Genomic DNA, 27,002 nt, shown 5'->3' on the forward strand with positions numbered 1-27,002 from the left:
GATGCCACTCGCTCACCGCCTCCCTGTGCGTTTTGCAGGTGACAGAGGGACCCCAGAGCGAGCGAGGAGGGGACCGGAGCATCATGGCACAGCCTGTGTCAGCCTTCCAGGCTGCCTACATCTCCATCGAAGTCCTCATCGCTTTGGTGTCTGTGCCGGGGAATATCCTGGTCATCTGGGCTGTGAAGATGAACCAGGCGCTGCGGGATGCCACCTTCTGCTTCATCGTCTCCCTGGCAGTGGCCGACGTGGCCGTGGGGGCTCTGGTCATCCCCCTGGCCATCATCATCAACATCGGACCACAGACGGAGTTTTACAGCTGTCTCATGGTAGCCTGTCCCGTCCTCATCCTCACCGAGAGCTCTATCCTGGCTCTCCTGGCCATCGCTGTGGATCGGTACCTGCGGGTGAAGATCCCAGTCAGGTAGGAAAAATGCTTCAAGACCAACTCTGGGGTGATGCTGTGTTATAGGGGAACGAGGATGCCCCAAACTCTTGGAGAAGCACTGGGAGAAAGGTCTTTCTCCACACTGCTAGCCAGGGCACCGCTGGCCACGGTAGTAGTCAGGGCAGGGTGGGCTGGGGGCTCCTGGGGTCTCCAGTAGCTTGACTTGGGGGTTCAGAGGGCGCTGGGTGTGCAGGCAGAGACTGTGTTGAGGCAGCTGTCAGACAGGGCAGGACAAATCCCTCTTGGGGTGCCCGTGGCAGGGACAAAGTGTGTCCTACTGCCACCCGGCAAGGTGCTTTGGGGAGCGCAAAGGGGACAAGAGATCTGTCTTCAGCCCAGGTTTTCCCTTGCCATGGGGAGCGCAGGGGTGACAACCTGCTTGCTGATGGACATGTAGGACACAGCTTTGGGGTTTTGAGGGACCAGAGGTGACAGCCCAACACATCTCGGAGGGCAAGCTCACCCAGGAGAGACCCTGACTCTGGGGCTGCCCCACAAATGACTTATCATCTGTATCTGTTGTCAAAGCCAAGTCCATAGCAAATACCATGGGGTTTAAATGGAGGGGTGGGGGGGATGCACTATATTTGAACTCTGATGCTCCTGGAGGAGATATTTAACTGCTTCGTGGCTGGCTCCCTCCCTCTGGTGCGGTGTTGCAGCCCCTGGGGCTCAGGCCACAGTGCCACAGGCTGGAGTGCCACAATGAGACCGGGAGGTGTCAGCAGGGCTGGAAGGGGATGTGACAACTGATATTGGTGCCACTTGAATGCAGTCCACACATCCCAGCTCGGCCCCTCGCTGTACAATCACTTGTCCCCCTTTGCTCTGTTCAAGGACATCCTTAGGCTGCAGGGACATCTTTGCCAGGCTCTGGCTCTGGGAAGGCTCTTGCTTCTGAAAGTTTTGCTGGAAAACTCAGGATGGCTGAGTACACATCCAGCTCCTATCACCCCAGCAACCCCTTTGCAGCTCAGATATGGGTTCCAGCCCTTTGGCTTGGAGGGGGTCCATGACCCTTCATCAGCATAAAGACCCCCTAAAAGGGCACAGACTCCTTGTGGTAGGTGCTGTCCAGATCCCGATGAATGTAGGATCATAGAATAATAATCATAGGATAGTTTGGGTTGGAAGGACCTCAAAGCCCATCCAGTTCTACTCTCTTACCATGGGCAGGGACACCTCCCACTGGATCAGGGGCTCAAATCTCCATCCAACCTGGCCTTGAACACCTCGAGGGATGGGGCAGCCACCCCTGCTCTGGGCCAGGGCCTCCCCACCCTCATAGTGAAGAATTTCTTCCTAACCTCTAATCTAAATCTTCCCCTTTCCAATTTAAAGCTATTCCCCCTCATCCTGTCACTCCAAGCCCTTGTAAAAAGTCCCTCCCCAGCTTTCCTGCAGCTCTTTTCAGTCCTGGAAGCTGTTCTAAGATCCTTGGAGCCTCTCCTCTCCAGACTGACCAACCCCAGCTTGCTCAGCCTGTCCTCATAACAGAGGTGCTCCAGCCCTTGGATTATCGTCGTAGCCCTACGTAGGACCCTTCCCAGGGCAGTAACCACCTTCCCATAGAGGGAGAGCCAGACAGAAGGTGCCTGTGTTGCGATCATCTGGCGGCCTCACACTGCTTTGTGTCCCCAGATCCACTGGATCAGCCCAGAGATCTGTTGCTTTGTTTTTGGGTTTTTTTTCATGCAGCCATGGCCAGCTGAGTCTGCTTTGTGAAGGAGCAGAAGTCAGGGGGCAGAGAATAAAACCACAGTCCCAACCCCTCCCTGCCACACTTGGTTCTGCAGACTGTTCCCAACTTCCTCCCAAAGTGTGATTTTCCCAGCCTGAAAAATCATCGTCTTCCAGCCCATCAGTGTAACCGAAGCGATTCTCACCCTGTCATTGCTCTCAGTGCTTTTTTTGGTCCTTCTGCATCCCCTGCATGGTGGGGATGTGTTCAGGTGTGGGAGGACTGCGGCTTTATGCATAGCAACACTGCCTGGCTCATCGCTGTCATTTCTCTAACAAACCCAGTCTTTTTTACTCCCTTGCTGCCTCTGAGCATCAAATGGGCCTTTTCAGGGAGCCCTGAATTTTGTCATCCCATTATGTGCCTGAGCACTCAGCATCACGAGATTTTCCTCTGATTTTTTGGTAGCCTACTTTAATATTAAACAGCTTTGTAGCCTCAACATGAAGGGTTCAGCTTTGCCAACTCTTCTGTTCAATCATGCCTGGATATTTCCTTCTTTCTCCAGCACGAATTCCTGGCAGTTGGCAAACACAGTGCTTTTAGGTGGTTTTCACGTCCTAGACACAGCAGCAGCAAAACAACATTGTAGATGGCAGAAAACGTCACTAAAGAAAATTCCCTGGATCTGAAATCCTCAAGTTTCTCCCAGCTTATTGGTAGATGATAAAAGATGGTGCTGAAAACAGTGTTACAGGGCTGACAGCTCGACTCATGGCTTGGTGGTGTTCATAGAACCGTAGAATCCCTAGGTTGGAAAAGGTCTTTGAGATCATTGAGTCCAACTGTACCTGTCCACTGCTAAACCACATCCCTGAGCACTTCGTGCACCCGCCTGTTAAACCTCTCCAGGGATGGGGACTCCACCACCTCCCTGCACAGCCTCTGCCAGTGCCTGAGAACCCTTTTGGGGAAGAAATTTTTCCTGATATCCAATCTAAACCTGCCCTGGTGCAACTTGAGACCATTTCCTCTCATCCTATCGCCTGTCACTTGCGAGGAGAGACAAAGACTCACTTCTCTACAACCTCCTTTTGGGCAATTGTAGACAGTGATGAGGTTTCCCCCAAGCTTCTTTTTTTCTGGGCTAAACAACCCCAGGTCCCTCAGCCACCTCTCATAACCCTTGTTTTCCAGCCCCTTCCCAGCTCCGTTCCCTTCTCTGGACGTGCTCCAGCTCTTCAAGGTCCTTCTCGTAGTGAGGAGCCCCAAACTGAACCCAGGATTCGAGGTGCAGCCTTATCAGTGCCAAGTCCAGAGGCACAATCTGTTCCCTGCTTCTGCTGGCCACGCTGTTCCTCACCACAACACTGAACCTCCTGGTGTGTGAGCTGGTGCTGGGTGCTGAGAGCCTGCACCACCTCGGCAGGAGTTTGGGTCCGCAGTGAGATGCATGTGGCTCCTAATTCCTGGGAGACCTCAGGGAGAGCTGCTAACATCCCTGGAGGTCCATCCAGTCCTGGGCAGTGATAGCACCCCACAGAGATTTGCAGTCTTGTGGGGAACAACACAGGGAGGAGAATCTTTCCTTCAGCCACAGAGCAGCCAGGACATGGAGCAGGGACACCCCCTCCAGCATCAGTCTCAGAGGGGACAGGTCAGTGGGCAGCATGCGTGCCACAGCTTGCTCCTGTGCCAAAGAAGGTCCCCAGATAAGCCTGGCACAAGGTGGCTTCTCGCCAGTGTGACCAACACATGGCTTGGCGTGGCCGAGGGGGTCTTCAGGGCTGTTGTGGCACAGAGGTCCCCCACATCCCTGGCCCCGCTATCAGCTCACAGGCAGCTCTGGCTCTGCTGAGGTTTGGGGAGAGAGGACAGTGGGGAAACGCATTTCCTAGAGGCAGCTGACAGGGACCCGGAGCAGCAAGGACAGAGGCCACATGCACCCCGGCTCCACCTTCATGCTGGCCACCCTGCAAATGCTTTCTCCACTCCAGGGACCCCAATGAGGCACCACTTGCATTTGAGTGTTCATGAAGGGGTACGCAAGGGTTTCCATGTCCCTGTCACGTACTGGACAGTTGCAGGGGAAGACAACGGGACTGTTGGCTGGGAAGAGTTATCTGAAGAAAAAGCAAAGTCACCACTTTCCAGGCTTTCTATTTAATTAGACAGAGTGGGGACTGGAAGTGCAGCTTGGCAGGGAGGGGGGAACACAGTGCTCCAGCATCCGATGCTCTAGCTCAGGCATTCTGCTTGCTCCCATGGCCACGTTGACACAGCCACAAAGGCGCAGATTTAGACTAGGCATAAGGAGGAATTTCTTCACAGTGAGGGTGGTGAGGCACTGGAACAGTTTGCCCAGAGCAGTGGTGGCTGCCCCGTCCCTGGAGGTGTTCAAGGCCAAGTTGGATGGGGTTTGGGCAGCCTGATCCAGTGGGAGGTGTCCCTGCCCATAGGGGGTAGAACTGGATGATCTTTAAGGTCCTTTCCAACCCAAACTATTCTATGATTCTTTGATTCTATGACTATTGGGCCACCCATGCAAGGTGGAGGTAGATTTTGGGGGATGGAGAGTAATCTTGCAAGCTTTGAGTTGCCACCTGCTTCTGCTCTTGGAGTTAAACACAGTGCACATCCAGCAATGCCAGGGGACCAGGACATTGCACCGAACCCTCTCCCTCTGTCCCAAGCCCTATTCCTCCTGGCTGTTGGGGTCTGAAGGATGCTGCCTCCCCCAGCAAGGAGGGATGCAAGAACATCGCTCCGGTTGAGCAGGCTGAAGCAGAACTTACCACACTTCCCAAGCCCCACAGGAACCACCGTAAACAGCTGGAAGTCACCTAAAATAGGTTTGCTGCCTTCATGCTGGCAGAAAAGCACACATCTCCGCTTTTGCATCCTTCCTCCCAGCCCGGCGCCAAAGCAGGACCCTCGCTCTGATGTCCCCCCAGGCCAGGCACAGCAGGGTCCCCCAGCCCAGCCCAAACTTCCCTCTCACAGCCGTGCTCAGGGAAGATGAAACAAGTTCAAAGGGAAGGGAAACAGCCGGCTGGGGGTGTCTGGCAGGAACTGGCCCCTCAGCATCCCCGCAGTGCAGGTTGGTGGCAGGATGCTGGAGGGGACGGTGCCGGAGGGATGTCTGGTGGGGAATGTAGCTACTTTGGCGTCGGTCTCTGCTCCGAGGCTGGTTCGGTGGGCCTGGCTCTGCTCTGAGATGCTGCTTTAGGCTTTTTAGAGCTTTTTGCATGGTGGGAGGAGTTGGTTTTCTCGAGAAACGCTGAACCACAGCCCCTTGGCCGGGGGGGCTGGCTGGCTGCAGCCTGGTCCCATCTCGGGGTGTTCTTTGGGGGTCCTACCATTGTCTGCTTGTTTTGGACCACCAAGTCTTCCTTCAAATGCTGTGAAATATATGTCGGGAAGAGAAAACCTGGACAACACTGTTGACAGCAAGAGCCCTTGTACGTGGGGTCTTTCCCTCCATGGCAGAGACCCACCACCCTCTGTGCCTGGGCTGATGTTAGAGTGCCCTTGCCAGCCTTGCTCTCCCCACCCTGCAGCATCCCCGGGAGCATCCCACCATGGCCAGCTGCATTTTGTTGTGCTGAAGCTTTCAAACACACATGTGAGGCTGCAGAAATAAGATCAAACCAGGCTGGAAATTGCTATGAAATGGGGGGATAGGAGGCTGGGTTGCAGCAGGAGAGAGTAGAGCTAAAGCAGAGTCTGTGGCTGGCTCTGTGGGCACCATTGTCACTCTCTACTGCTTCAGAAGTACCCTGTCCTGAGCCTTAGGAGATAAAACAGCTCCAGGATGGCAGAAGCATCCCTTGACCCTGGACTGCAGTGCCTGCAAGGCAGGGAGTGAGGTGGAATTGTAGGTAGCCTGTGAGCTCGTGTATTGACCTAGCAGCTTTCCCCCTTCACCCCACTGTTTTTCGTCCTCCTGCCTGAGCTCAGACTCTTGCTAGGATTGCAGCGCTCTTTCCCCTTCTCTCCAGGCCTGCCAAGAGCCACAGGCATGGGGCCAGCTGGGGCTGGGTCACGGGGAAGCCTAGGAAGTCTTGTCACCCTCAGCCAGCTGGGTCGTGGAGCAGGGCATGTGTCTGAGATGGTTTTCCCCCCTTTCCTCCAGCAAGAGTTCGTGGAGAGTCTTGGCAGGAGAGCAACAGGCATTCATTGACGTGAGGTGGGGGCTGAGGAGAACATTGGGATAAGACCCTGCTTTGGCCCAAATCTTTCAAGCACCCTCACACTAAGCGCCAGAGAACTTCCCCAGACACCTGGGCTCTGAGACCCAGAAGATGTGTCCGAGATGGAGTTGGGAAGGTTTTGGTCCAGACTGGGATGCACAGAGGCCCCAGAGCTGGTCCCCCAGGGACTCTACTCAGTGAAATGGGGAGATCTCCAACCTCAGGATCAATTTTTCCAGATGACATAAGGTTTTCAACCCAGAGCAATGGGATGAAATTAAGAAAAGGAAACGTGTGCCACATCTGAGGGCAATCTGCCAGCAAGGTGCTGTGTTTCATATCTTCCCTGGGAGGCCTGGGTGACTGGAGATGTGTCTGGCCAGCCAAAACAGTAGATGATAAGTGAGGGCAGCAGCAAGCAATCCTGCCCAGCCAGGCAAGGGAATAAAACCTTGGCTCTTCCAAGGCTTATTTTTTAATTCAGAGGAAATACTTCCAAAGTGTCCAGGTGGCTCAGAGGCAGGAGCGTGAGCTTGGAGAGCTGCAGAGGTCTCTCATGCCCAGGAGCTCATCTAGGTTTCTTTCAACCTCCACTGGTCAATGAAAAGATGCCATCAGTCCTTGCAGGCCCTGCCCCTGTGAAATATGCTCCTATTTTTCCTAAACTGGAGAAATTTTAGGGGCTGACAGGTCTTTGCAGCCACCTCTCTGTTTCTTCCTTTGTTGCCCTCTGCCATTATATTTTTAGCAAACAAGGGTGATCTATGGAAACCTTCATTCACAAGGAACAGGCAGATCTGAACTAAGGATGGAGAATAAAAGGCAGAAATCACAGCTCGGAGAGCTTTGCTGGAGTCTTGGGGCTGTTTCCAGGCTGCGGTTTCCAGGACCCCATATCAGCTCAGCCTGTGGGGGCTAAATCAGAGCATTTCACACTAAAATCTGCGAGGATGAGCTGTGCCAGTCCAGGACCAAGAGCTGAATTTTGATATCATGAAAATACTCAGAGCTTTGGAAATGGGAATGGATTTACCAACAGGTTATATGGTCTTGAGATCCTGGTAAATACCCAGATGAGATGGTTTTCAGCATGACTCTGATCTATGGGGTAAATGTCAGCCAAGAGCAGGCTAGGTCAGAGATCAAAGCCACGAGGGCTCTTCCCTTGGTGAGGGGACGTCTGGATTAGGCTCAGCGGGAGCACACGCAGCTGCTGCTGCAGCACCACGAGACGTTTGCTGACAGACACAAAATCAGGTCACTTGAAAAAGCTACAGACTCTGCCGTGTAAGCCAGAAGGAAGCAACTTGGTCGCAGTGTTCCCAGCTCCTGGGCTCCTAGGGAAAAGGCTGGGGTCTGCAGGTGTCCCCCAGCTTGGGATGCAGCAAGAGTCTGACTGTGGGCTGCTCCATTCTTGGTAGCACAGATGAAAGGGGAGAAGAGTGGTGAATCCTGTGTGGGGATGCTCTAGACTTGCTGATATTTGGGGTTATTCCTAAATTTTCTGGATTAAAAGGATGAGTGGAGATGCGTGGCCTCCAGGGAGCCTGGAAGGGCTTCCTGGGCAGCAGCACCCTGTGTCATCCCAGCGCTGAATCTCTGAGCAGGGTGAGATGTGGTCCCTGTGCTGGATAATCTGCCCAGGGCATCTTTTCGCCCTGACCCCGTTATCTGCAAGTCAACATCTGTCCCCTTGGCAGAGCTTAGGTCTGCCTGCATTCTGCTGCAGGCGGATGAATGAGAACCAGCACCTTCTCGCTGCTGGTCTTCGCCCACTACACCCAGAAAAGGTGCTCTGGGAATATTTTCATTGTTTTTTCCACCCCCCAACCCTCCACACCCCCTTCTCTACAGATTTTCAAGTTAGAGCATTGACCCTTGACCATGCATCACCAGTAAACTGGAAGGCATGTTCGCAGAAAGGGCAGTAGCACATTTACAGAAAGGGAAACTGAGGTACACAGCAGCACTGTGGCTCCCTGACAGTGACCCCACCAGGCAGGGATGGAGGTTGGGGCTCAGCACGTGTGGAAGCTGAGCTATGCCAGAACAACCTGGTTTTTCTGTTGGGTTCTCATGTCATGACTGTGCTCAGGACACCTGGCAGTCAGGCTCCTCCATGATCCCAGCACAGACCATGGTGATGTGTGCAGAAGTAACTCAATGAGACGGAATTATCCAGGAGGCCAAATGGACCTTCTGGGCTGCAGGTCCCTGATCTGCAGAGCCTGGAGTCAAGAATGACAAAAGTCACTCTGGCCAGCAATGGGTCCTGATTAAAAATGACATCTGCATCCACTGAGAGAATCAAAAGAGGGTGAAACTCGTATGTAGGAACAATGCCATTGGCAAGGGGGGGGGCTGCCCATCAATTCGTCCTGCAGGGAATGCACGCATCAAACCAGGTGGAGGTCACCAAATCACAAAATCACAGAAAAACCTCACAATCATAGAATCATAGTATCATAGAGTCATGGAATGGTTTGGGTTGGATGGGACCTCAAAGCCCATCCACTTCCACCCCTGCCATGGGCAGAGACACCTCCCACTGGATCAGGGGCTCCAAGCCCCATCCAACCTGGCCTTGAACCCCTCCAGGGATGGGGCAGCCACCACTGCTCTGGGCAACGTGGGCCAGGGCCTCCTCACCCTCACAGCAAAACATTTCTTCCTAAGATCTCCCCTCTTTCAGCTGAAAACCATTCCCTCTCATCCTATATTTTCACTCCGTGATCAAGAGCCCCTCCCCAGCTTTCCTGGAGCCCCTTTCAGTACTGGGATGCTGCCCTAGGGTCTTGCCGGAGCCCTCCCCTCTCCAGGCTGAGATGGGTGGATGGAACCCAACAAGGCTCTGCAAAGTCCATAGCAGTGATTCAGGTGTGTTGGACATCATCAGTCCAAGAGGACCTACTCTACGAGGTGTGCAGGTGGGACAGTAGCCAGCTTGCATTTCTTTATCCCATGGCCATGTATACTGACCACAAGATCTCTGTTGAGCAAAAGATGAGGAGCACCAACACCCAGGGCCACCTGGAGATGGTGGGATGAACAGCTAGGTGTCTGCAGTGACAAAGGTGAGATCCTTCACTGCAGGTGAGTGATGGTTCGGTGTGCATGGTACGATAGTCCATCACACCTGTGACTGAGCAGCAGAGCCCATGAAAACACCTGGGAACACTCAGAGGGCCTCTGCCACATTTCCAACTGCACCACTGAGCACTTTGGAGATGCCTTTCCATTTTCTGAAGTGACTGGTGTGCTTCCAAGAGTGGCAGCTTAGTGGAGGCAATGGCGAAGAACATTGAGGCTTGGTGTTAAAGTGCTTTCTAAGGACCCAATGCAGCTGCTGGCAGGAGGACAAGTGAAACACCCTACAGGAGGAGGTTTTGCTGAAGCAAAATCTGGTGATTCAGCCTGCCTGGTCCCCACCAGCCCAGCCTGGCCCTGCAGGCAGCACGTCAGAAGTGAGTCAGGACCAGCTCACCATGGTGTGTGCTATCACCAAAGCCATCCAGTGCTGGAGCTGGCTCAGGGCATGCAGGAGCCCTTTGATAGGTGGCCTTGGGTCTTTCCCCACCCCTAAGATGGAAGAATGTGACTCCATCAACAGGAGGTGTTGTCATCACCTGGTCTTTGCAGAAACAATTCCCACCTCCACTCCACGCCAGACAAAGCAGGCAATAGAGCAGAAATAAGTGACTCATGAAGTCAGGACTGGGTTCAGGCAGACTCGCTCTTGGGTCGCAGGCTGCTCTCCGTGTCATTGCCTGGCCCTGGGCACATTCATGTGTTGTCCTTGCTCTGGTCAGACATGTGCCATGTGGCCACCAACAGCTGAGCCACCCTCAGCTCCTTTACACCCCGGGGCACATCACAGTGGGGTTTCTCTATCCCATTCGTGGTGTTAGGATGAGTTTAACTGGGTCTTGAAAGTGCCGGTTTGACTTTGTTGACCAGGTCCTGAGCTTGGATGGAGACAGCCCACCAGGCTCCATTTTCGAAGTCTGATCTGGAGGGGTCCCCAAACCCACAGCTGCAGTTTGCAGTCAGTAAGGTTAGAGCCAGCAAGATCTCCTGCCCAGGACATCTGAAAACATCTTGTAGCCAAACACAAGGGACCATTGGACACAGGGATGGGCTCTGAGAGGTCTCAACAACCACCTAGTTGGGTGGCCTGGGACCTCCATGTCCTTGGACCTTCAAAGCAAAGGCCTGGGGATGGAGGTCATGGACCTACTGCATCCAAATGTCTGTGCTCAAAACCAGCCTGACAGTGGGGAGGATCCTGATCCCAAGGATTCACAGCGTAAGCCTCAGCATGGAAGGGAGTTTGGTGGGACTGATTGGAGCAGACGCGAGGGGTCTGAATTCAGCAAGCCGGCACCTTGGCAGGTCTACATTTCAGCATGGAGACAGTGGGGGGATAAAAAAGTCACTGCAAAGCAAAGAAGGGTGGAAAAAAGGAGGAAAAGGTGCAGAAGGCACCATGGTGAAATGACCTGGGAGATGAGTTTCTTCGTGACACACACAGGAGTCATTTAAGAGTGGAAAGAAATGGATGGGCTGGAAGAAAACCTCTGGCTGGAGGAAGGACAGCGAAAAAGTCCTGCACGGTCCTGCCAGGAAGGGTATGAGGGAAGCCCAGACACAGAACATAGAATCATAGAATCATAGAATCACCAGGTTGGAAGAGACCCACCGGATCATCGAGTCCAACCGTTCCCATCAAACACTAAACCATGTCCCTCAGCACCTCGTCCACCCGTCCCTTAAACCCCTCCAGGGAAGGGGACTCAACCCCCTCCCTGGGCAGCCTCTGCCAGTGCCCGATGACCCTTTCTGTGAAGAATTTTTTCCTAATGTCCAGTCTGAACCTCCCCTGGTGGAGCTTGAGGCCATTCCCTCTCGTTCTGTCCCCTGTCCCTTGGGAGAAGAGCCCAGCTCCCTCCTCTCCACAACCTCCTCTCAGGGAGTTGGAGAGAGCAATGAGGTCTCCCCTCAGCCTCCTCTTCTCCAGGCTAAACACCCCCAGCTCTCTCAGCCGCTCCTCATAAGGCCTGTTCTCCAGCCCCCTCACCAGCTTTGTTGCTCTTCTCTGGACTCGCTCCAGAGCCTCAACATCCTTCTTGTGGTGAGGGGCCACAACTGAACACAGGATTCGAGGAGCGGTCTCACCAGTGCCGAGTCCAGAGGGAGAATAACCTCCCTGGCCCTGCTGGCCACGCCGTTTCTGATCCAAGCCAAGATGCCATTGGCCTCCTTGGCCACCTGGGCCCCTGCTGGCTCATGTTCAGTCGCTGTCAACCAACACCCCCAGGTCCCTCTCCTCCAGGCAGTTTCCAGCCAGACTTCTCCTAGTCTGTAGCACTGCATAGGGTAGCACCCGGCATTTGGCCTTGTTAAACCTTGTGCCATTGGTCTCAGCCCATGGATCCAGCCTGTTCAGATCCCTTTGGAGCCTCCCGACCCTCCAGCAGATCGACACTTCCACCCAGCTAAGTGTCATCTGCAAACTTGCTAAGGGTGCACTCGATGCCTTCATCCAGGTCATTGATAAAGACACTGAACAGGGCTGGACCCAGCAATGAGCTCATGAGGGCTGTGGTCCCTGCAGACAGCAGGATGTGGAGCATGGTGAAGACCATGTAGGTGAGTGACTCCTGGGAGAGATGGGACAGCTTGAGAGGCTTGTCCCCTTGGGGACAACAGCACCATCTCAGAGTCTGGGGAAATGACAGCCAGCACTGCTGAGCTAACATGAATTGTATTAGTATTTTTTCAAAGTGATCCCGCTAGATACAGCAGGGATGGATACAGGAGCTGGGAGAGAACCCTGCGTGCTGGCTGCTGATGGGCTGGGAACTGTGTTCCCAGGCAGCTGGTCCTACTGGGACACATCTCATCCAAGGTGACCCAAACTTTCAAGCCCATGAAATTGGAAAGCAGCCATTCCAGAGGCTTCCTGGACTCCTGGCAGGGACATGATTTTGCTGGCAGCACGGCTGCCCAGCTGCTGGGGCAAGCACACACTCTTGCCCAAGATGCTCAGTTGCAAGAAAGAGCAATTGATGCTCTCCAAGGCAGCCACAGAAAAGCCCCACAGCCAGCACGGTGCCTTGCAGAATAGCAATGAGCTGAGCACCCCTGCTCCGGCAGCGCCCAGCCCCGCTGCAGCCTGCCTGCGGGCACGTAGACACCTTGACGACCAGAGAGCAGCTGAACAGGCAAGCCTGGGTGTTAGGGAGGCATCACAGGTGATGCCACCAGCACGAGAATATAAAATAACCCCAAGGGGCTGGGATCCTTCTTCCCATAGAGCACAGGCAGCAATCACCGACCAGCTAAGGACCAGAGGGGTGATGGGTGGCAAACAGGGAAGAAAGGACCATGCTGGGGGATGTGGGGCAGCACAGGCCAGGATCAACCACTGGGATGTTTTGTAGTGTCTGGGTTTGCCCTTGTCGGTGACGCTGATGGTAGGGGACAGCCTTTCACTGCCCCAAGGCTGGTGGGACCCAGTAGCTCCCCATTATACCCTTGCCCCATCTCTCACTGTCTTTGCTCCCATCCCTCCCTGCCTGGGCTTTGCCCTCTGGCACCAAACAAGGAGCACTTCCAACAGCCACTGAAGTCTTGGATGGTTTGGTTGGACTTCTGATAAGAACAAAATTCTCTGCTCCCAAAAAGGAGTTGGAGCAGGAAAGGGGATTTCATGAAATCATAGAGTCTGGTATTCTATGATAGGGAGTTTGCTCCCCAGCCCTGTTCCCTTGTCTTCCTCAGAAGCCTCCAACCATACCATCCTTGAGACTGCAGTGCTTGTGTGTGCAGACCCCTGGGTACCAGAGATGCTTGAGCAGGACCTCAGGGACACAGAGGCAGGGAGGTGGAACCCCCAGTCCTGGACCATGCCTGGGGTGACAATAACACCATTCCATTGCCTCTCAAAGAAGAGCCAGAGCACAGAAATCTGGGACAGCACTGGCATGGCTGTCTATCTGCCATCTCTGGGCCATTTCTCTCCCTGCATCCAGAACCCAGGGTGATTTTTCTTGGCTTCAAATAAGGAAATTGCCAGCTCCTGGCACCAGGGATGCTTTCTCATTCAGCTCAGTTCATCTTGCTTTACTTGGCATGTCATGGCTCCCCTCTGAGACTCAGTTTCCCCATCTGTTCACAGAGGGAATGATGCTACAAACTCTCTAAATGCATCAAGAAGCTGATGCTGAGAAATGCTGTCTCAGTCAGAGCCATAATTAGCACAGTCTTACAGACTGAATTATTTCTCTTCTTTGCACTGGTAACAACTCTCAAGGACTTAAACCTTGTAATATGTGAAAATGAAACACTCATTTTGCTCAGTGTGGATGGTTCTGTTTGCCTGTGGCAATGAGTGTTTGAGACTGGGAGAGAGCTTAGACCACAGCCTGCATCCAGATGGATGTGGCAAAGCCTGCACAGAGCCAGGCGGACGCCCACAGGGGTGCAGGGGAGAAGGGTTTATTTTAAGAGAGAACATTCCCCACGTTCAACACTGTTGGGACACAGGGGCTTTATGGACTCTGAGGGATCAATTTGTTCAGAGGGAGCTCAAGGTGCTGTGACACCAGCAGCCACCCCTGTCTTGCTTTTACACCCACTCCTATCATGCCAGCAGCATCGGCGGTGCAGATGGCCACCCTCCATGGGGCTGTTCCCTGCCCTGAGTGTTCCCAAACCAGCCACGACAAAGCAGCATGGGAACCTTCTTAGAATCATGGAATGGGTTGGGTTGGATGGGATCTCAAAGCCCATCCAGTCCCGCCCCTGCCATGGGCAGGGACACCCCCCACTGGATCAGGGGCTCCAAGCCCCATCCAGCCTGGCCTTGAACCCCTCCAGGGATGGGGCAGCCACCCCTGCTCTGGGCAACCTGGGCCAGGGCCTCCTCACCCTCACAAGATCTCATTTCAGTCTCCCCTCTTTCAGCTGAAAACTATTCCCCTCATCCTATCCCTGCACTCCCTGATCAAGAGCCCCTCTCCAGCTTTCCTGGAGCCCCTTTCAGTACTGGAGGCTGCTCTAAGGTCTCTTGCAGCGCTGCATGTCCCTTGAACACCACGGAAAGGGGATGCTGGGTCCATCACAGGTGTCACAGAGACTGGCAAAGTTTTGGTGCCTGGGGAGAGCTTGACCCTGCCTGGGCATCCATCCTTCATCTCCATGCCCTGAGCCAAGGAAGATCTGGGCTATGTTTGCCCATGTCTCCTTGCCTGGATTTAATTGCCAGAGTCATTAAGAAGGTGCACAGGGTGTAATTTATACCAAACTGATGTATTTTGCTGTGATTCCTGGTCTTGGGTCTCAGCTCTTACCCTCCACTGCCCTGATGGAAATATCGAGCTGCTTCCTTCTGAGCAGCAAGGTCAATCAGTTTTCCTCCATGGGAATAAATCATCTCTTAAATCCCAAAGAGGAAACAGAGTTTTAATAATAAACTTCAGGTTTGCTTTGCACATGCACTTTTTATTTGTTTTCTTGGTGAAATCAATTCTCTGCAGTGAGGGAACACTTGATTGTGGTGTTCACCAAAGCCTTCACTTTCAATTTGGCATTTTGTTTGCCTCATCAAGATATATAGATCTGCACTGGACAGGTTCATCCCAATGCAAGTAACGTAATGGCTTGACACATATATACTCTGACCCTCATTTCTCCTGGTTTTAAGGTGATGTAGGGGGCTGAAGCTCAAGATTTGCTCAAGCTTTATGGCTGAGAGAGCTAGGGTTGTTTAGCCTGGAGAAGAGAAGGCTCCACAGAGACCTTAGAGCAGCTTCCAGTACTAAAAGGGCTCCAGAAAAGCTGGGGAGGGGCTCTTGATCAGGGAGGGCAGGGAGGGGATGAACGGAATGGTTTTCAGCTGAAAGAGGGGAGGTTGAAATGAGATCTTAGGGAGAAATGTTTTGCTGTGAGGGTGAGGAGGCCCTGGCCCAGGTTGCCCAGAGCAGGGGTGGCTGCCCCATCCCTGGAGGTGTTCAAGGCCAGGTTGGATGGGGCTTGGAGCTCCTGGTCCAAGGGAAGGTGTCCCTGCCCATGGCAGGAGGGTGGAACTGGATGGCTTTGAGGTCCCATCCAACCCAATGCATTCTGTGCTCTTATGATTCTATGACAGGTTGTGCTTGGACAGAAGCTGGAATTCTACTATAACACAAACTGGCATTTCCAAAGTGATTCTCCCTGATTGAACATACATATAGCCAACTCATTAGCAAAAAAAAAGAAAAAAATTAAAGTAATCCAACTGCTTTTTGCATTTGAAATTGATCTTTTAATCAGGAGGAATATGCATTGGACAGAAGACGCTGAACTGGTTGTTTTGGGTTACCGTGTCCTCTGAGGTTTAGAAACAGTAGATCTCGCCGGCTCTCCTAATTTTCATTTAGACATTAGCCAGAGAAAACAACCTCTCTCATTTTGTGAGCTTCCAGCCAATTTTTCAGTCTTGAACGTACTAATCTTCTGAACTGGGCTATGTACAAGAGGGGGAATGTTCCCTTTGCAGCGACAAATTGTGCTGTGAGGATCCTGGACAGGAATAACACATTGTAGCCTAAGAAACTGAGTGGTTCAGTTGTTGACTGCAAAATCAGGAGTCAGGTAAGCAAGCAGAGGTGTAAAAAACCAAGAAATTAAAAGCCAGCCAACAGTAATCTCTTGTTCCAGCTGCAATTTAGGTTATCTCTTTTTCTGTAGCGCCCTTCTGCTTTGGTGAGATAAAGACCCACCTCAGCCCTGCGTAGTTGTTGGGTTAATGCCTCTTCATGAGAGATGCTATCTCTGGTTTCCTGCCTCCCATTTATCCAGGGAGCAGAGCTCCAAGTCCTGTTGAATTCAGATGAAACGCCCCAGCAGTTCTCGAGATCTGTCTTATTTCTCTTCTAGTTGGGATCTCCAATCTCCTCCTTCCTTTGAATGGCTCTCAGGGCTTTTCAGGCTCACCTGGTTGGAGGTCTTCTCTGGGTACCAATTTGTCCTCTGATTTAGCAGCTTTTGCAGAGCATGGTGGTGACATGCAGGGAAGGACGGTGGTGCTGGGAAGCCTGCCCTGGTACTCTACAGATGGTACCAGGTGCTTCCTTAGCTGGCACCTTCCTCCTAGTGAGGCCAGCTTTCTGCAAGCCACAGGGTTTTGTGGGATGGGGTATGAGCCATAAAGGCTCTCACAGCCCAATCACACCAGGAATTTTCAATCTGCCGTCTCATTTCAACTCCTCAGAAAGCCCACATGGGATAGATTTGGCATTTTAAGTGGTTTTTAGAGCTGCCTTCTTTCTTTGTCCTCCCTTCTTCCCCCTCCCTTTTCCATTTTGGGCACTGACTTTCCAAGTCCTCATTTCAAAGAAGTTCTTTTGCATAAAGAACAAAAATACGCAATGCATGTACAATCAAGTACAATGCAAATAGTAATAGAAAAAACACTGCTTTTATACAGCACAGTCCTGGAGTTACAGTGAAGACAGCCAAAGCTACCTTTTATCCCTTCTCCTTTGTAATTCATGGTTGCACCACCCTGACTTCTCTAAACGCACAGTGACACGCAGAGACACGCACGATCAGCACCTGAGCCAGACCTGGGCAATGAGCTCCCATGGCAGGGGCAGGGCTGATGTGTGAGAGCTTGGAAGTGGCCACAGCCCCAGGATGATGACCAGCATGGCCAGGACAGGTGACTTGAGACTGCTGGCCAAGCAGATTGATCTCCCCACCGAGATCCCAAGCAAGAACCACCTCCAGCACATTGTCCAGAGAGCGTTACACATGGAGTTTGAGTGCCTCCTCCTGCAACCTTCTTCTCCTGCAGAAGCTCTTCTGCTGCAGGTGGGGTTGCTCCCAGCGTAGCAAGGGCTCAGTTGTGTGATGGGGATGTGCAGGGCCCTCTCTCAGACTCAGAACCAGACCCATACTACTCTCCAAGATGTTTAGACTAGATCTTAGGAAGAAATTCTTCACGATGAGGGTGGGGAGGCCCTGGCCCAGGTTGCCAGGAGCAGCAGTGGCTGCCCCATCCCTGGAGGTGTTCAAGGCCAGGTTGGAAGGGGCTTGGAGCCCCTGATCCAGCGGGAGGTGTCCCTGCCCATGGCAGGGGGTGGAATTGGATAGGCTTTGAGATCCCTTCCAACACAAATCGTTCTGTGATTCTGTGATCGTATGTTCACACTCACATTTCTCTTTTTGAAAACAAAACTCTCTAAACACTACAAATGTCCAGTAAGTCCATTGCTCGGGGGTACTAGAGAACACTGAGAACCAAGTTCATCGTGCCTGTCACGCTGTCCATCAGCGATGTAGCCAGCTCTTGGAATTCCACCCCCATTTCTTAGGGACTAGGCTGTCCTTCTCCATGTGCCCTAATTTCCAAAGTTCTGGTTCTATAAAAGAATCTCAGCTTCTGTTTCTTTTTCTCTTTTAAAGCAGTGCTTCTCATGCTTTGCACTGCAGAGCAACACTCAAAATTGCTGCTGCCTGAAACCAGGAGCCAAAAGACAAGAACATCACACTTTTTTCCCCAGCCCTGAGATTCTGCAGCTTGTTTCATGATTTTGCAGCCACTGCCAATGGTGTTAAATCATCTCCCTCCCACCTACCTCAGGGTCCTGGAGGGAGAAACCAGAGATCCAGGAAAATCCTGGAGGGCTGTGACCACCCATGGTGGAGATGGGAGGGAGCCCAGGAGCTGCCTGGGTGTAAATTGTAGAATCATAGATTTGGGTTGGAAGGGATCATAAAGGCCATCTGTTCCAACCCCTAAAGTCGCTCAGTGCGACTTGTGCCCTGTTGAGGAACACCGTGTGCACCCTCAGCACTGTCACACAGCAGCAGGAGGGTGACACATCCAGAGTGCAGCTACTGTGGCGCAGGCACTCAGCACCCTCGGACGCACTCAGTGCTGCCCACGGTCTCATGGCTCCCTTTGGGGCCTGAAAGGGCCCCAAACACTCCCTGACAGGCACAAATGAAGTTATTTCTATCAGGCATCAGGTGCCTAGGGCGTCCCCAGCCCCCTGCTTAGCCCCCATCACACACATTTGGATGAGTGGTCCCTGCTGAGCGTTGCTGCTCACACACTGACAGAGCACTTGAACGTGCCGGGATCCAGCGATGGGCTGTAAACCGAGCCGAGTTTGAAAACAAGATTAACTTTATGTGCCCAAAGGATTTATGTTTGATGCTGGGGTGAAGGATGCTGCTTGAAGGATGTGAGAAAAAATCCCTTTCTCATGGAGCGGTGGCAGCCGGCACGCGCCCCTTTGCCTTCTTTGGACACAGCAGTGTCTCCTCCACACCCAGGCAGAGCATGAGGGAAAGGATGTGTGCAAGATCTCAATGCTTTCCATCCTCCCTTCATGCAATCTCCAGCCCTCCTGTGCTCCCCCTTCTCCTCAGAGCGTCCTGCTGCAGCAGAAGCCTCAGGGACGCCCAAGGGGAAGCTGTCAGATCTGGTCCACGGTGGATTTGCCGTGGAGGTTATTGACATCCCACCTCTGAGATGAGGACAACTGGGCAAGTGAACTGAAAGAGCTCCACAGTTCCTGGAAGCCTGGGGTTTGTTCCCAAAGGGGTTGTGATTCATCACCAGAGCCCAGGGAGTCCGGCAGCACAGACATCCCAAACGAAGCAGTCTGCAGAGATGCAGACAGCAACTACTTCTCCGTGGAAGCCAGGAACAGCTCCAGGAGGGATGTGCAACGGCTTGGCAATGAACCCTTCCAGACTGGTATAATGTGGCTGCTTCAAATATCCCAGGGACCAGACACATGATAAGACTGCTCAATGGGCAAAGATATAACTCGATCCTCTAGCTAGAGCCTGAAATACAGCAGGTTTGGACTCAAACCCAAGGTGACCAGTGGGGGAGGAGAGGCAGGGAGCAGGGAAACAAGCCCTTAGGCAGCCTCATGAAGCTGTGGGTGATGCTGACCCACAGGAGACGCCAAGGTCAATGTGGGCTGAGCCTTGATCCCACCAGGGCTCTGGCTTCGGCTGACGTTGGTTGACATCTGTCCCACCCAAAGCCACCATTCATGTGGCCATGCACCCACCAGCTGTCACAAACCAAGGTGGAAATCCAGAAGTGACATGACCATGAGAGCAACATGTAGAAACAGTGTTTGCACCCCTCTGCCCAGAAGACATTTTCTCACTTCACCTCCATGGTTGTGTCATTCCCACCTGCCAACCCCTTCCTGGCTGCAAGAGTTCCTGAGATGATGCAGGAGGGTGTGAAATGCCATCCAACAGCTCCAGCCATGTTTGTAGACAATATGGACCCATCACTAGCGTGTACTTGCTGCAGTTGCTGTGTGGATGTTGTCAGGAGTGTGAAGAGCTGAGCCACAAAGCTCCCAGTAGAAGGGGTGTGAACCAAGAGGAGATGCACTCAAATGATGCAAGGGTGCTAACAGACATTTATGCCAATGCTAACGGAACTTCTTAGACACTAGAATACACCTTCAAATCCTTGATAACCTTTAAGATTTTTAACTTAGGGTTTTACCTAAACGAAGCCCAAAAGAGATCTGAAGGGAAAGAGAAAAAGAGCCAAAGCAAGAGACTGGAGAAGGAATGAAGTTTTCATGTCCAGGGTTAGGGGTGACAAAGGAGCCATGAATCAGGGTCCCTCTCTCATGCAGTTTATGTTCTGCAGCGCTTCCCACCTTGTGTGGGTGTGCAGGGACCTTCTCATCCCCGTCCTGAGCCGAGCCAAGCCTGCCCTCACAAGACCTGAATGTCACTCCGCATTTCTCTGCTTCACTTGTCTCAGCAGTTTTGAACACCAACATCTAAGTTTTCCCACCCAGCGGCCTCTGAGACACTGAAAGATACAAAGCAAAGATACAGCCAGGAAAAAAGAGCAGAAACCAAAACCCTCTGAGATCAAAGCACTTCTGTCTAGAGATTGTCAATTAGATCAGGACATGCTCTGGCTGCATTTCCTTGCTGCATTCATAACACAGATGAGCTTCATGTCAGCTTGGCCTCCTTTCATCCTACGATGTTGGCTCCAGCTTCATTTCATTAGTGATGACCTGCCTTCATTAGAGAATTAATTCCTCAGGAATTGCACTGCAATAAATCCTACCAGAGCAAGGACCAGTGAAGCTGCATCCTGACTTGGATCAGCCATGGTGTGGCCAGTAGGAGCAGAAAAAACACCATCGCACTGCACTCAGCATTGGTGAGGCCGCACCTTGAATCCTGGCTTCAGTTTTGGGCCCTTCAGCACAAGAAAGACCTTGAGGAGCTGGAGCACATCTAGAGAAGGGAATGGAGCTGGGGAAGGGGCTGGAGCCCAGGGCTTCTGGAGCAGCTGAGGATCCTGGGGCTGTTTAGCCTGGAGAAGAGGAGGCTGAGGAGAGACCTCATCACTCTCTGCAGCTCCTGGAAAAGTTTCGGTGACGTGGGTGCTGGGCTCTTTTCCTAATTAACAAGGGATGGGACAAGAGGAAATGGCCTCAAGTTGCTCCAGGAGAGGTTTAGATTGGAAATATATTGGGAAAAATTTCTTCCCTGACAGAGTGGTGAAGCCCTAGCAGAGGCTGCCCACGGCAGTGGTGGAGTCTCCATCCCTGGAGGGATTCAAAAACTGTGTGGCCGTGGCACTTGGGGTTAAGTGGGCACGGTGGGGTTGGGCTGGTGGCTGGACTGGATGAGCTTAGAGGTCTTTTCCAACCTTAACAACTCCATGGTTCTATGAATGTTGTTGGCTGGAGAATCACAAGTATGTGCTGGAGAAAATGGTTATTCACAGAAATCCTAACAAACAAATTTTATTCAAACCTAATCTGGAAACTTGGAAGCTTTTTCAACTAAACCAAGAGGAGATGTTTTGCAAGTGCTAGATTTTGATTGACCTATGGGGTGAAGATCTTGGAAACGAACCCTTGTCTCTCTTGGGGGATGACCCCAAGACAAAAGTCAAATCAATAGGAATGCAATGAACATGCTGCTGTCTGTTTGTTTTCAGATGTGTCCTTAGATGGCCATGGGGGCTTTGCCCACCCTGTGCCAGACACCTGAAGAACAGATCCTCGGGTGAGCTGGGCTCCCTTGGCTGCAGCAGGGTGCAGAGGATTGGCCTCAAGATGTGGCAGAAGAAGTTTAATCTAGTCCAGGAATACTGAGTGAAGGGAAAGGAGGGTGGGTAGTGTCCTCAGGGTGAGGGCTTGGGAAGTATTTAATGATCTCCCCCAGTGACTCCATCTTCTGCCCAAGGACCTTGGACTGCAATATCTCATGGAGCATCCCATCCTTTGCCTTGAGAAGAGGAGGCTGAGGGGTGACCTTATTGCTCTCTACAACTACCTGAAAGAAGGTTGTGGAGAGCAGGGAGCTGGGCCCTTCTCCCAAGTGACAGGGGACAGGATGAGAGGGAATGGCCTCAAGCTGCACCAGGGGACGTTCAGACTAAATATCAAAAAGAAATTTTTCACAGAAAGGGTCATCAGGCACTGAAACAAGCTGTGCAGGGAGGGGGTTGAGTCACCATCCCTGGAGGTATTTAAAAGACAGGTAGATATGGTGCTCAGGGACATGGTTTAGGGGCAGATAGGAATGGTTGGATGCGATGATCCAAGAGGTCTTTTCCAACCTCATGATTCTATCATTCTATGATTCTATAAGGCAGCATCTCTCCCTTGAGGAGCCCATTCCATGTCTCCCAGTTAGCTCTGTGCAGCCCTCAGGGACAATTTGTCTGCCTCTGCCTCCAAACATCCCTTCCTGTGCTTCCTCTGGGGATGCAAACAGTGCTCTATCAATAATTGATATTTTGCCTTTTTGCATTATATTTCCAAACCCTCAAAGTCATTTTTGTTCCACACCAAACCAAAGCTCCTGCTCATTCCATTTCACCGGGACATCAATGAGACTGGGTGGGTTCTGTGCTCCCTGTAGGCTCCTTTCTCCTGGCCTTGGCAGGGTGTCCAAGAGAACTTGGGGCCCTGCCCATCTCTGCGGGGAAGGGATGGAGCAAAAACTGCCAGCAAGGGAGGGCAGGAGAAAAATCTAACAATTATGGTCAGGCTCAAAACTCCGAAGAAAAAGGAAACAAACCCAGAGCGCAGGATGATGGCAGTGATTATTTTCATGGATGGTTTAGTCTCAGCTGTTAATAATAATAATAGCAGTAATAAAATTGCCATGATGCTAGCAATTGTTCTGATGCCGATGATAATAATAAGATTATTTATTAATTGTGAGCCATTACCATCATTTTCTAGTGCTTCTGCCTCCCAGACTTGTCCCAAGCTCCAGCCCTATCACATTACTGCAGAATGAGATATCTAGGGCTTTTTCTTTATGGCAAAACCAAGGCAGAAACATGGGAACAGTGAAATTTGTCCCTGACCTCTCTGCTAACAGCTCCCCACCAAGTACCTTGTGCCACGGGGTTGGGTGTTAGGTGAGATCTTCCATTTTCCTCCTTTAAGTAGGGTTTGCAGCCTTCAGAGCAGCTGATCCCCATGAAAGCTGCATGGCCAGACCCTGTGGGGTGGAGGGAGGAGGATCTCAAAGTCATTTTATGGCTTTTGCCATCGTCCCTGTAGGGCTGACGGGACCCACTGGGCACCCCAGAGCCCCCAGGAGGACGTTTCCCTGCAGGAAAGCTGCCTCTGCCCTCAGCTTGTTGCTTGAAGAAGCAAAGGGAACAACAGCCCTGGCTCCAAATGTGGCCGTGTCACACACGTGCAGGAGGATGCAAGGATGAGACTTGCTCTCAGCTGCTGGCTGCTTCTGTGGCATCATGCTTAAACCTCATGGTGTGAAGAGAAGCGAGGAGCAGGGAAAGCCATGACCTCATCGTGTGTGTCAGACAAGGGTTGTGCACGGAGGTGGATGTGCAGTAAGGAGGGGCGGATGCGAACCATGGTAGAGAGAAGGGTTTGCAGCAAGGAGGATGGATAGATAGAGGGATGTGCAGAGGGGGAGAGGCATCCTTGTGATTCAGAGAGGGATGGATGTGCAGTGAAAGGAGAGATGGATGTGCATGAACAAGGGATGGATGTGCAGTAATGAGGGATGGATGTGTTTTGGGGAGGGATGGATGTGCAGTGAGGAGGGATGGATGTGCATGAAGGGGAGAGATGGATGTGCATTGACAAGGGATGGATATGTATCCAGGAGGGATGGATGTGCAGCAAGGAGGACAGATGTGCAGCGAGAAGGTGGGAGGGTCGTGCACTGAAGCGAGGAGGTGGAGAAGCAGCCAGCAGCGCGTGGGGTGGTTGCTCTGCTATGCGTGTTACATGCTGTGGACTATGCAGGCTTGTGTGCAGCCAGGGTCCTGAGGTCTGTGCGACCTCCACAGCTGTCCTGATAGCCATCTGCAACAACACACAGTGTTCTGGAGCTGCGGGGGGCCAGGACCATCTGGGCTGGGCCCCCTGCAACCAGTCCTCGTGCCCTCTGCTTGGCTGCGAGAGTGAACACCACGTCCTCTGATCCGTTCATGGTTAACTACGGGGTGTCCGTGCTCACTCTGCCCATCGTGCTCCCTGAACCCAGGGGGAGAAGGGGTGAGTGCTCTGGGAGCAGCTTCATGCCCCAGTGCTGGCTGCAAGCCTGAGAGGGTGTTTGGGGGCCACGGTGATGTGGCTGCTGCTCAGCAGCTCTGGTGATCACTGTTGCACATCTCTGCAGGGCAGGGAGCACCCAGGGCTGCAGCACATTCAGCAAAATCAGTAGAAGTCCCTAAAATCTCCTGGGAATGGGGAGATGAGACTCAGCCTTGGCTTGCAAGGATCACAAAGAGGGAAGGAGCTAGGGCAGGGGAGATGATGCTGTTATTTCTAGTGTTCCCCCTCCCCAAGTTGCTTGAGCCCAGGGAAGTGGGAGTGGGGTGTCACAGCTGGAAAGGCACATCAGCCCTCCGCAAGGACCTGTTACTGGTGATGTGGGGTGCACAGGTCAGCACACACACACCCCCGGGGGATTCTGGTGTCCCTCTGCCACCCACCATTCCCATGCCCCCGCCACCACCTTTCCCTTCAGTTGCCCACAGCGCTGGTGCTCTCCCACCATCTCTCATCCTCACCGTGTCCCGGCTCTCCCTGCCCCACATCTTTCTCAGGGTCTCCCGCCCTCTCTCCTCCCAACAAGGAATAAATCACCCTCCAGCTCCAGCCTCTGCTCTCAGAGGAAACAGCAGCCCATGTTGCCACCTCCTTCCCACGGGAGCTGGCTGCTTTGGGGATGCTGGGAATCTATTCCCAGGTCAGAGGGGTTCATTTGGGAAAGCTATTGGAGACTGGTGGCTCTGGACCCTCTGGACTCATGGGGATGGATGTCCCACCCCTCACCTCTCCATGGTCACAGCCTGTCACCTCGCCCATGAGATGGGTCTTGAGAAGGGACCATCGAGGAGTGGGGATGAGGTTGGATCCTTGACTGTATTATAAAGCCCCAAAATGCTCAGTTTTTTCCTCCACACTAAAGGCTGCAGAGATGCAGCAGGGACCTCTGAGTGTCAGGATGGAGATCCAGGTTTGCCAGCCACCTCCCTGTGGTCCCCATGGCTGGGTTAACACGGGCATCACTGAAAAACCCAGTCAGAAAAACATTCTTTGTTCAATCCCCTCTGGTGGAAAGCGATAACAGCTGGGCTGTGAATCTTCTCAGCCTCCAAGGAGAAGCTGTTGTTTGAGGGCCGGGGAGGGGAATCAATCGAGTAGGCTCCACTTCCCGCTTGGAGAACTCTAGAGAGACGAGCCCAGCTCCAATGTGCTCCCCAGTGGTATCAGGGAGGGAGCAGAGCCCAGCCAGGGCATCCTCCTCCATCCCTTGGCATCGGCCCATTAGGAAAGAGGTTTTTGTCAACCAGCCCAGCACATCAGGATATGAAGCAGGCTGTGCCCTGAAGCTTCCCCAGAAGACCATTAGCACCAGCAGATCCTTCCTCCAGCCCAGCAGGTCCCAGAGGATGCTTCTAGTGGCACTTTTCTCCCCTAGTACAGGGGGAAATTGTCTGGGACAGGGTGCTGGCGGCATGCATGGAGGAGGGAAAGGTGATCTGCTGCTCTAGGTGTGGGGTGCTCAGATGTAAGGTGAGATGCCAGAGTGATATGAACCCCCATTAGATATGAACATACTGGCACACCCCAGGTTGCTAATGCATTTGCTGGCTGGACATCAACCCCTAGAGCTCCAGGATCGTGTCTGAGTTCTCTGTCCATCCCTGGGGCCAAGGGTGGTGATGAGGGACTGGGTGAGGCTCCCCAGCGCACATGCAGAGAAACCAACCTGTTAACACATCAGGACAGGCTGTTACTGACTGTCAGCATGGGCACTGCCACTCTGTGTGGAACAGTCTTAACCCTCAGGCAGAGCATCCCACTTGTGTCTAATTCTTTCCTGTGACTGTTGTCTCTTCCACAGGTATAAGAGCGTGGTGACACCCCGGCGGGCAGCAGTGGCCATCGCTTGCTGTTGGATCATCTCCTTTCTGGTGGGACTCACTCCTATGTTTGGCTGGAACAATCTGAACAAGATGAGGAGGACTCAGGAGCTGAACGCCAGCCACTCAGAGTTTATCATCAAGTGCCAGTTTGAGACTGTCATCAGCATGGAGTACATGGTGTACTTCAACTTCTTCGTTTGGGTCCTGCCTCCTCTGTTGCTGATGCTGCTCATCTACCTGGAAGTCTTCAACCTCATCCGCAAGCAACTCAACAAGAAGGTGTCCTCCAGCTCCAACGACCCCCAGAAATATTATGGGAAGGAGCTGAAGATCGCCAAGTCGTTAGCACTGGTTCTCTTCCTCTTTGCGCTCAGCTGGCTCCCTCTGCATGTCCTCAACTGCATCACCTTGTTCTGCCCATCCTGCGAGACGCCACACATCCTCACCTACATTGCAATCTTCCTCACCCATGGCAACTCAGCCATGAACCCCATCGTCTACGCCTTCAGGATCAAGAAGTTCCGGACAGCTTTCCTGCAGATCTGGAACCAGTACTTCTGCTGCAAAACCAACAAAAACGTCAGTACCACCACAGATGAGCCAGGCCCGTAGGAGCTGTGAGAGCAGAGTGAGCTCCTCCGTTCCCAGCCCGGTCCTGCTGCCACGGGAAGGGCTGGTGAAGACCCAGGAGAGCTGGGTTCACCAACCCTGTGCGATCCGAACAGCCATGTCCCCCAGCTGCCACGGGGGGTTATTTATTCACAAGCATTGTACTGTTTTGATATTGTAGCCTGCACTGTTCTTTTCTTTCAGATTTTTTTCTCTTTGTTTTTGTTTTTCTTTTCTTTTTTTTTAAGGGTTGCCAAGTATTTAAGGAGAAATTGTACAAACAAAGGCACAGTTTATCTTCATGCAAATAAAGTAAAATGATCAAAACCACCGAGGAGGTCCCCCTGCCATTGATGGAGACCTTTGGCTCCATGTAGTGTAGCAGCCACTGATGCTGGGGCATCTCACGCTCTGGCTCACGTGTCCATGGATCCATGGGGGACCTGCGCGCTGGGGCAAAGGGTGCCTGCTGGGAATGAAGCTGCTGAGAACCTGGAGAGCCCAGGTCAATGTGTTTTCTGCAGCTCGGAAGGTGGGAACTTTCAAGACTTTTCTTTCCCCTCCATAACCAGGAAGAGTTGAGTTGGGTTGGGACAGCTGAGAGTAAAAGGTGTCCCATGGCAACACCAGCACACA

The 27,002-nt window shown here is 52.6% G+C and overlaps 1 protein-coding gene across 1 annotated transcript; it reads left to right on the forward strand.

Moving 5' to 3' along the window:
* On the forward strand, window positions 1-26,696 carry ADORA1 (adenosine A1 receptor). Its single transcript, XM_069875648.1, has 2 exons — window positions 1-424; window positions 25,736-26,696. Exons 1-2 carry the CDS (start codon window positions 84-86, stop codon window positions 26,367-26,369), a joined length of 975 nt encoding a protein of 324 aa, XP_069731749.1. The 5' UTR covers window positions 1-83; the 3' UTR covers window positions 26,370-26,696.
* Window positions 26,697-27,002: the final 306 nt, after the last annotated feature.

Source organism: Phaenicophaeus curvirostris, chromosome 24, assembly GCF_032191515.1.
Source record: "Phaenicophaeus curvirostris isolate KB17595 chromosome 24, BPBGC_Pcur_1.0, whole genome shotgun sequence".
In the NCBI taxonomy this organism is placed as follows: Eukaryota; Metazoa; Chordata; class Aves; order Cuculiformes; family Cuculidae; genus Phaenicophaeus; species Phaenicophaeus curvirostris.

Excerpts from the sequence above, each read along its gene's own strand:
- ADORA1 (XM_069875648.1), top strand. The coding sequence starts at position 84 with ATGGCACAGCCTGTGTCAGCCTTCCAGGCTGCCTACATCTCCATCGAA. Across the intron at positions 425-25,735 it reads CGGGTGAAGATCCCAGTCAG|GTATAAGAGCGTGGTGACAC; the intron begins GTAGGAAAAATG and ends TCTCTTCCACAG.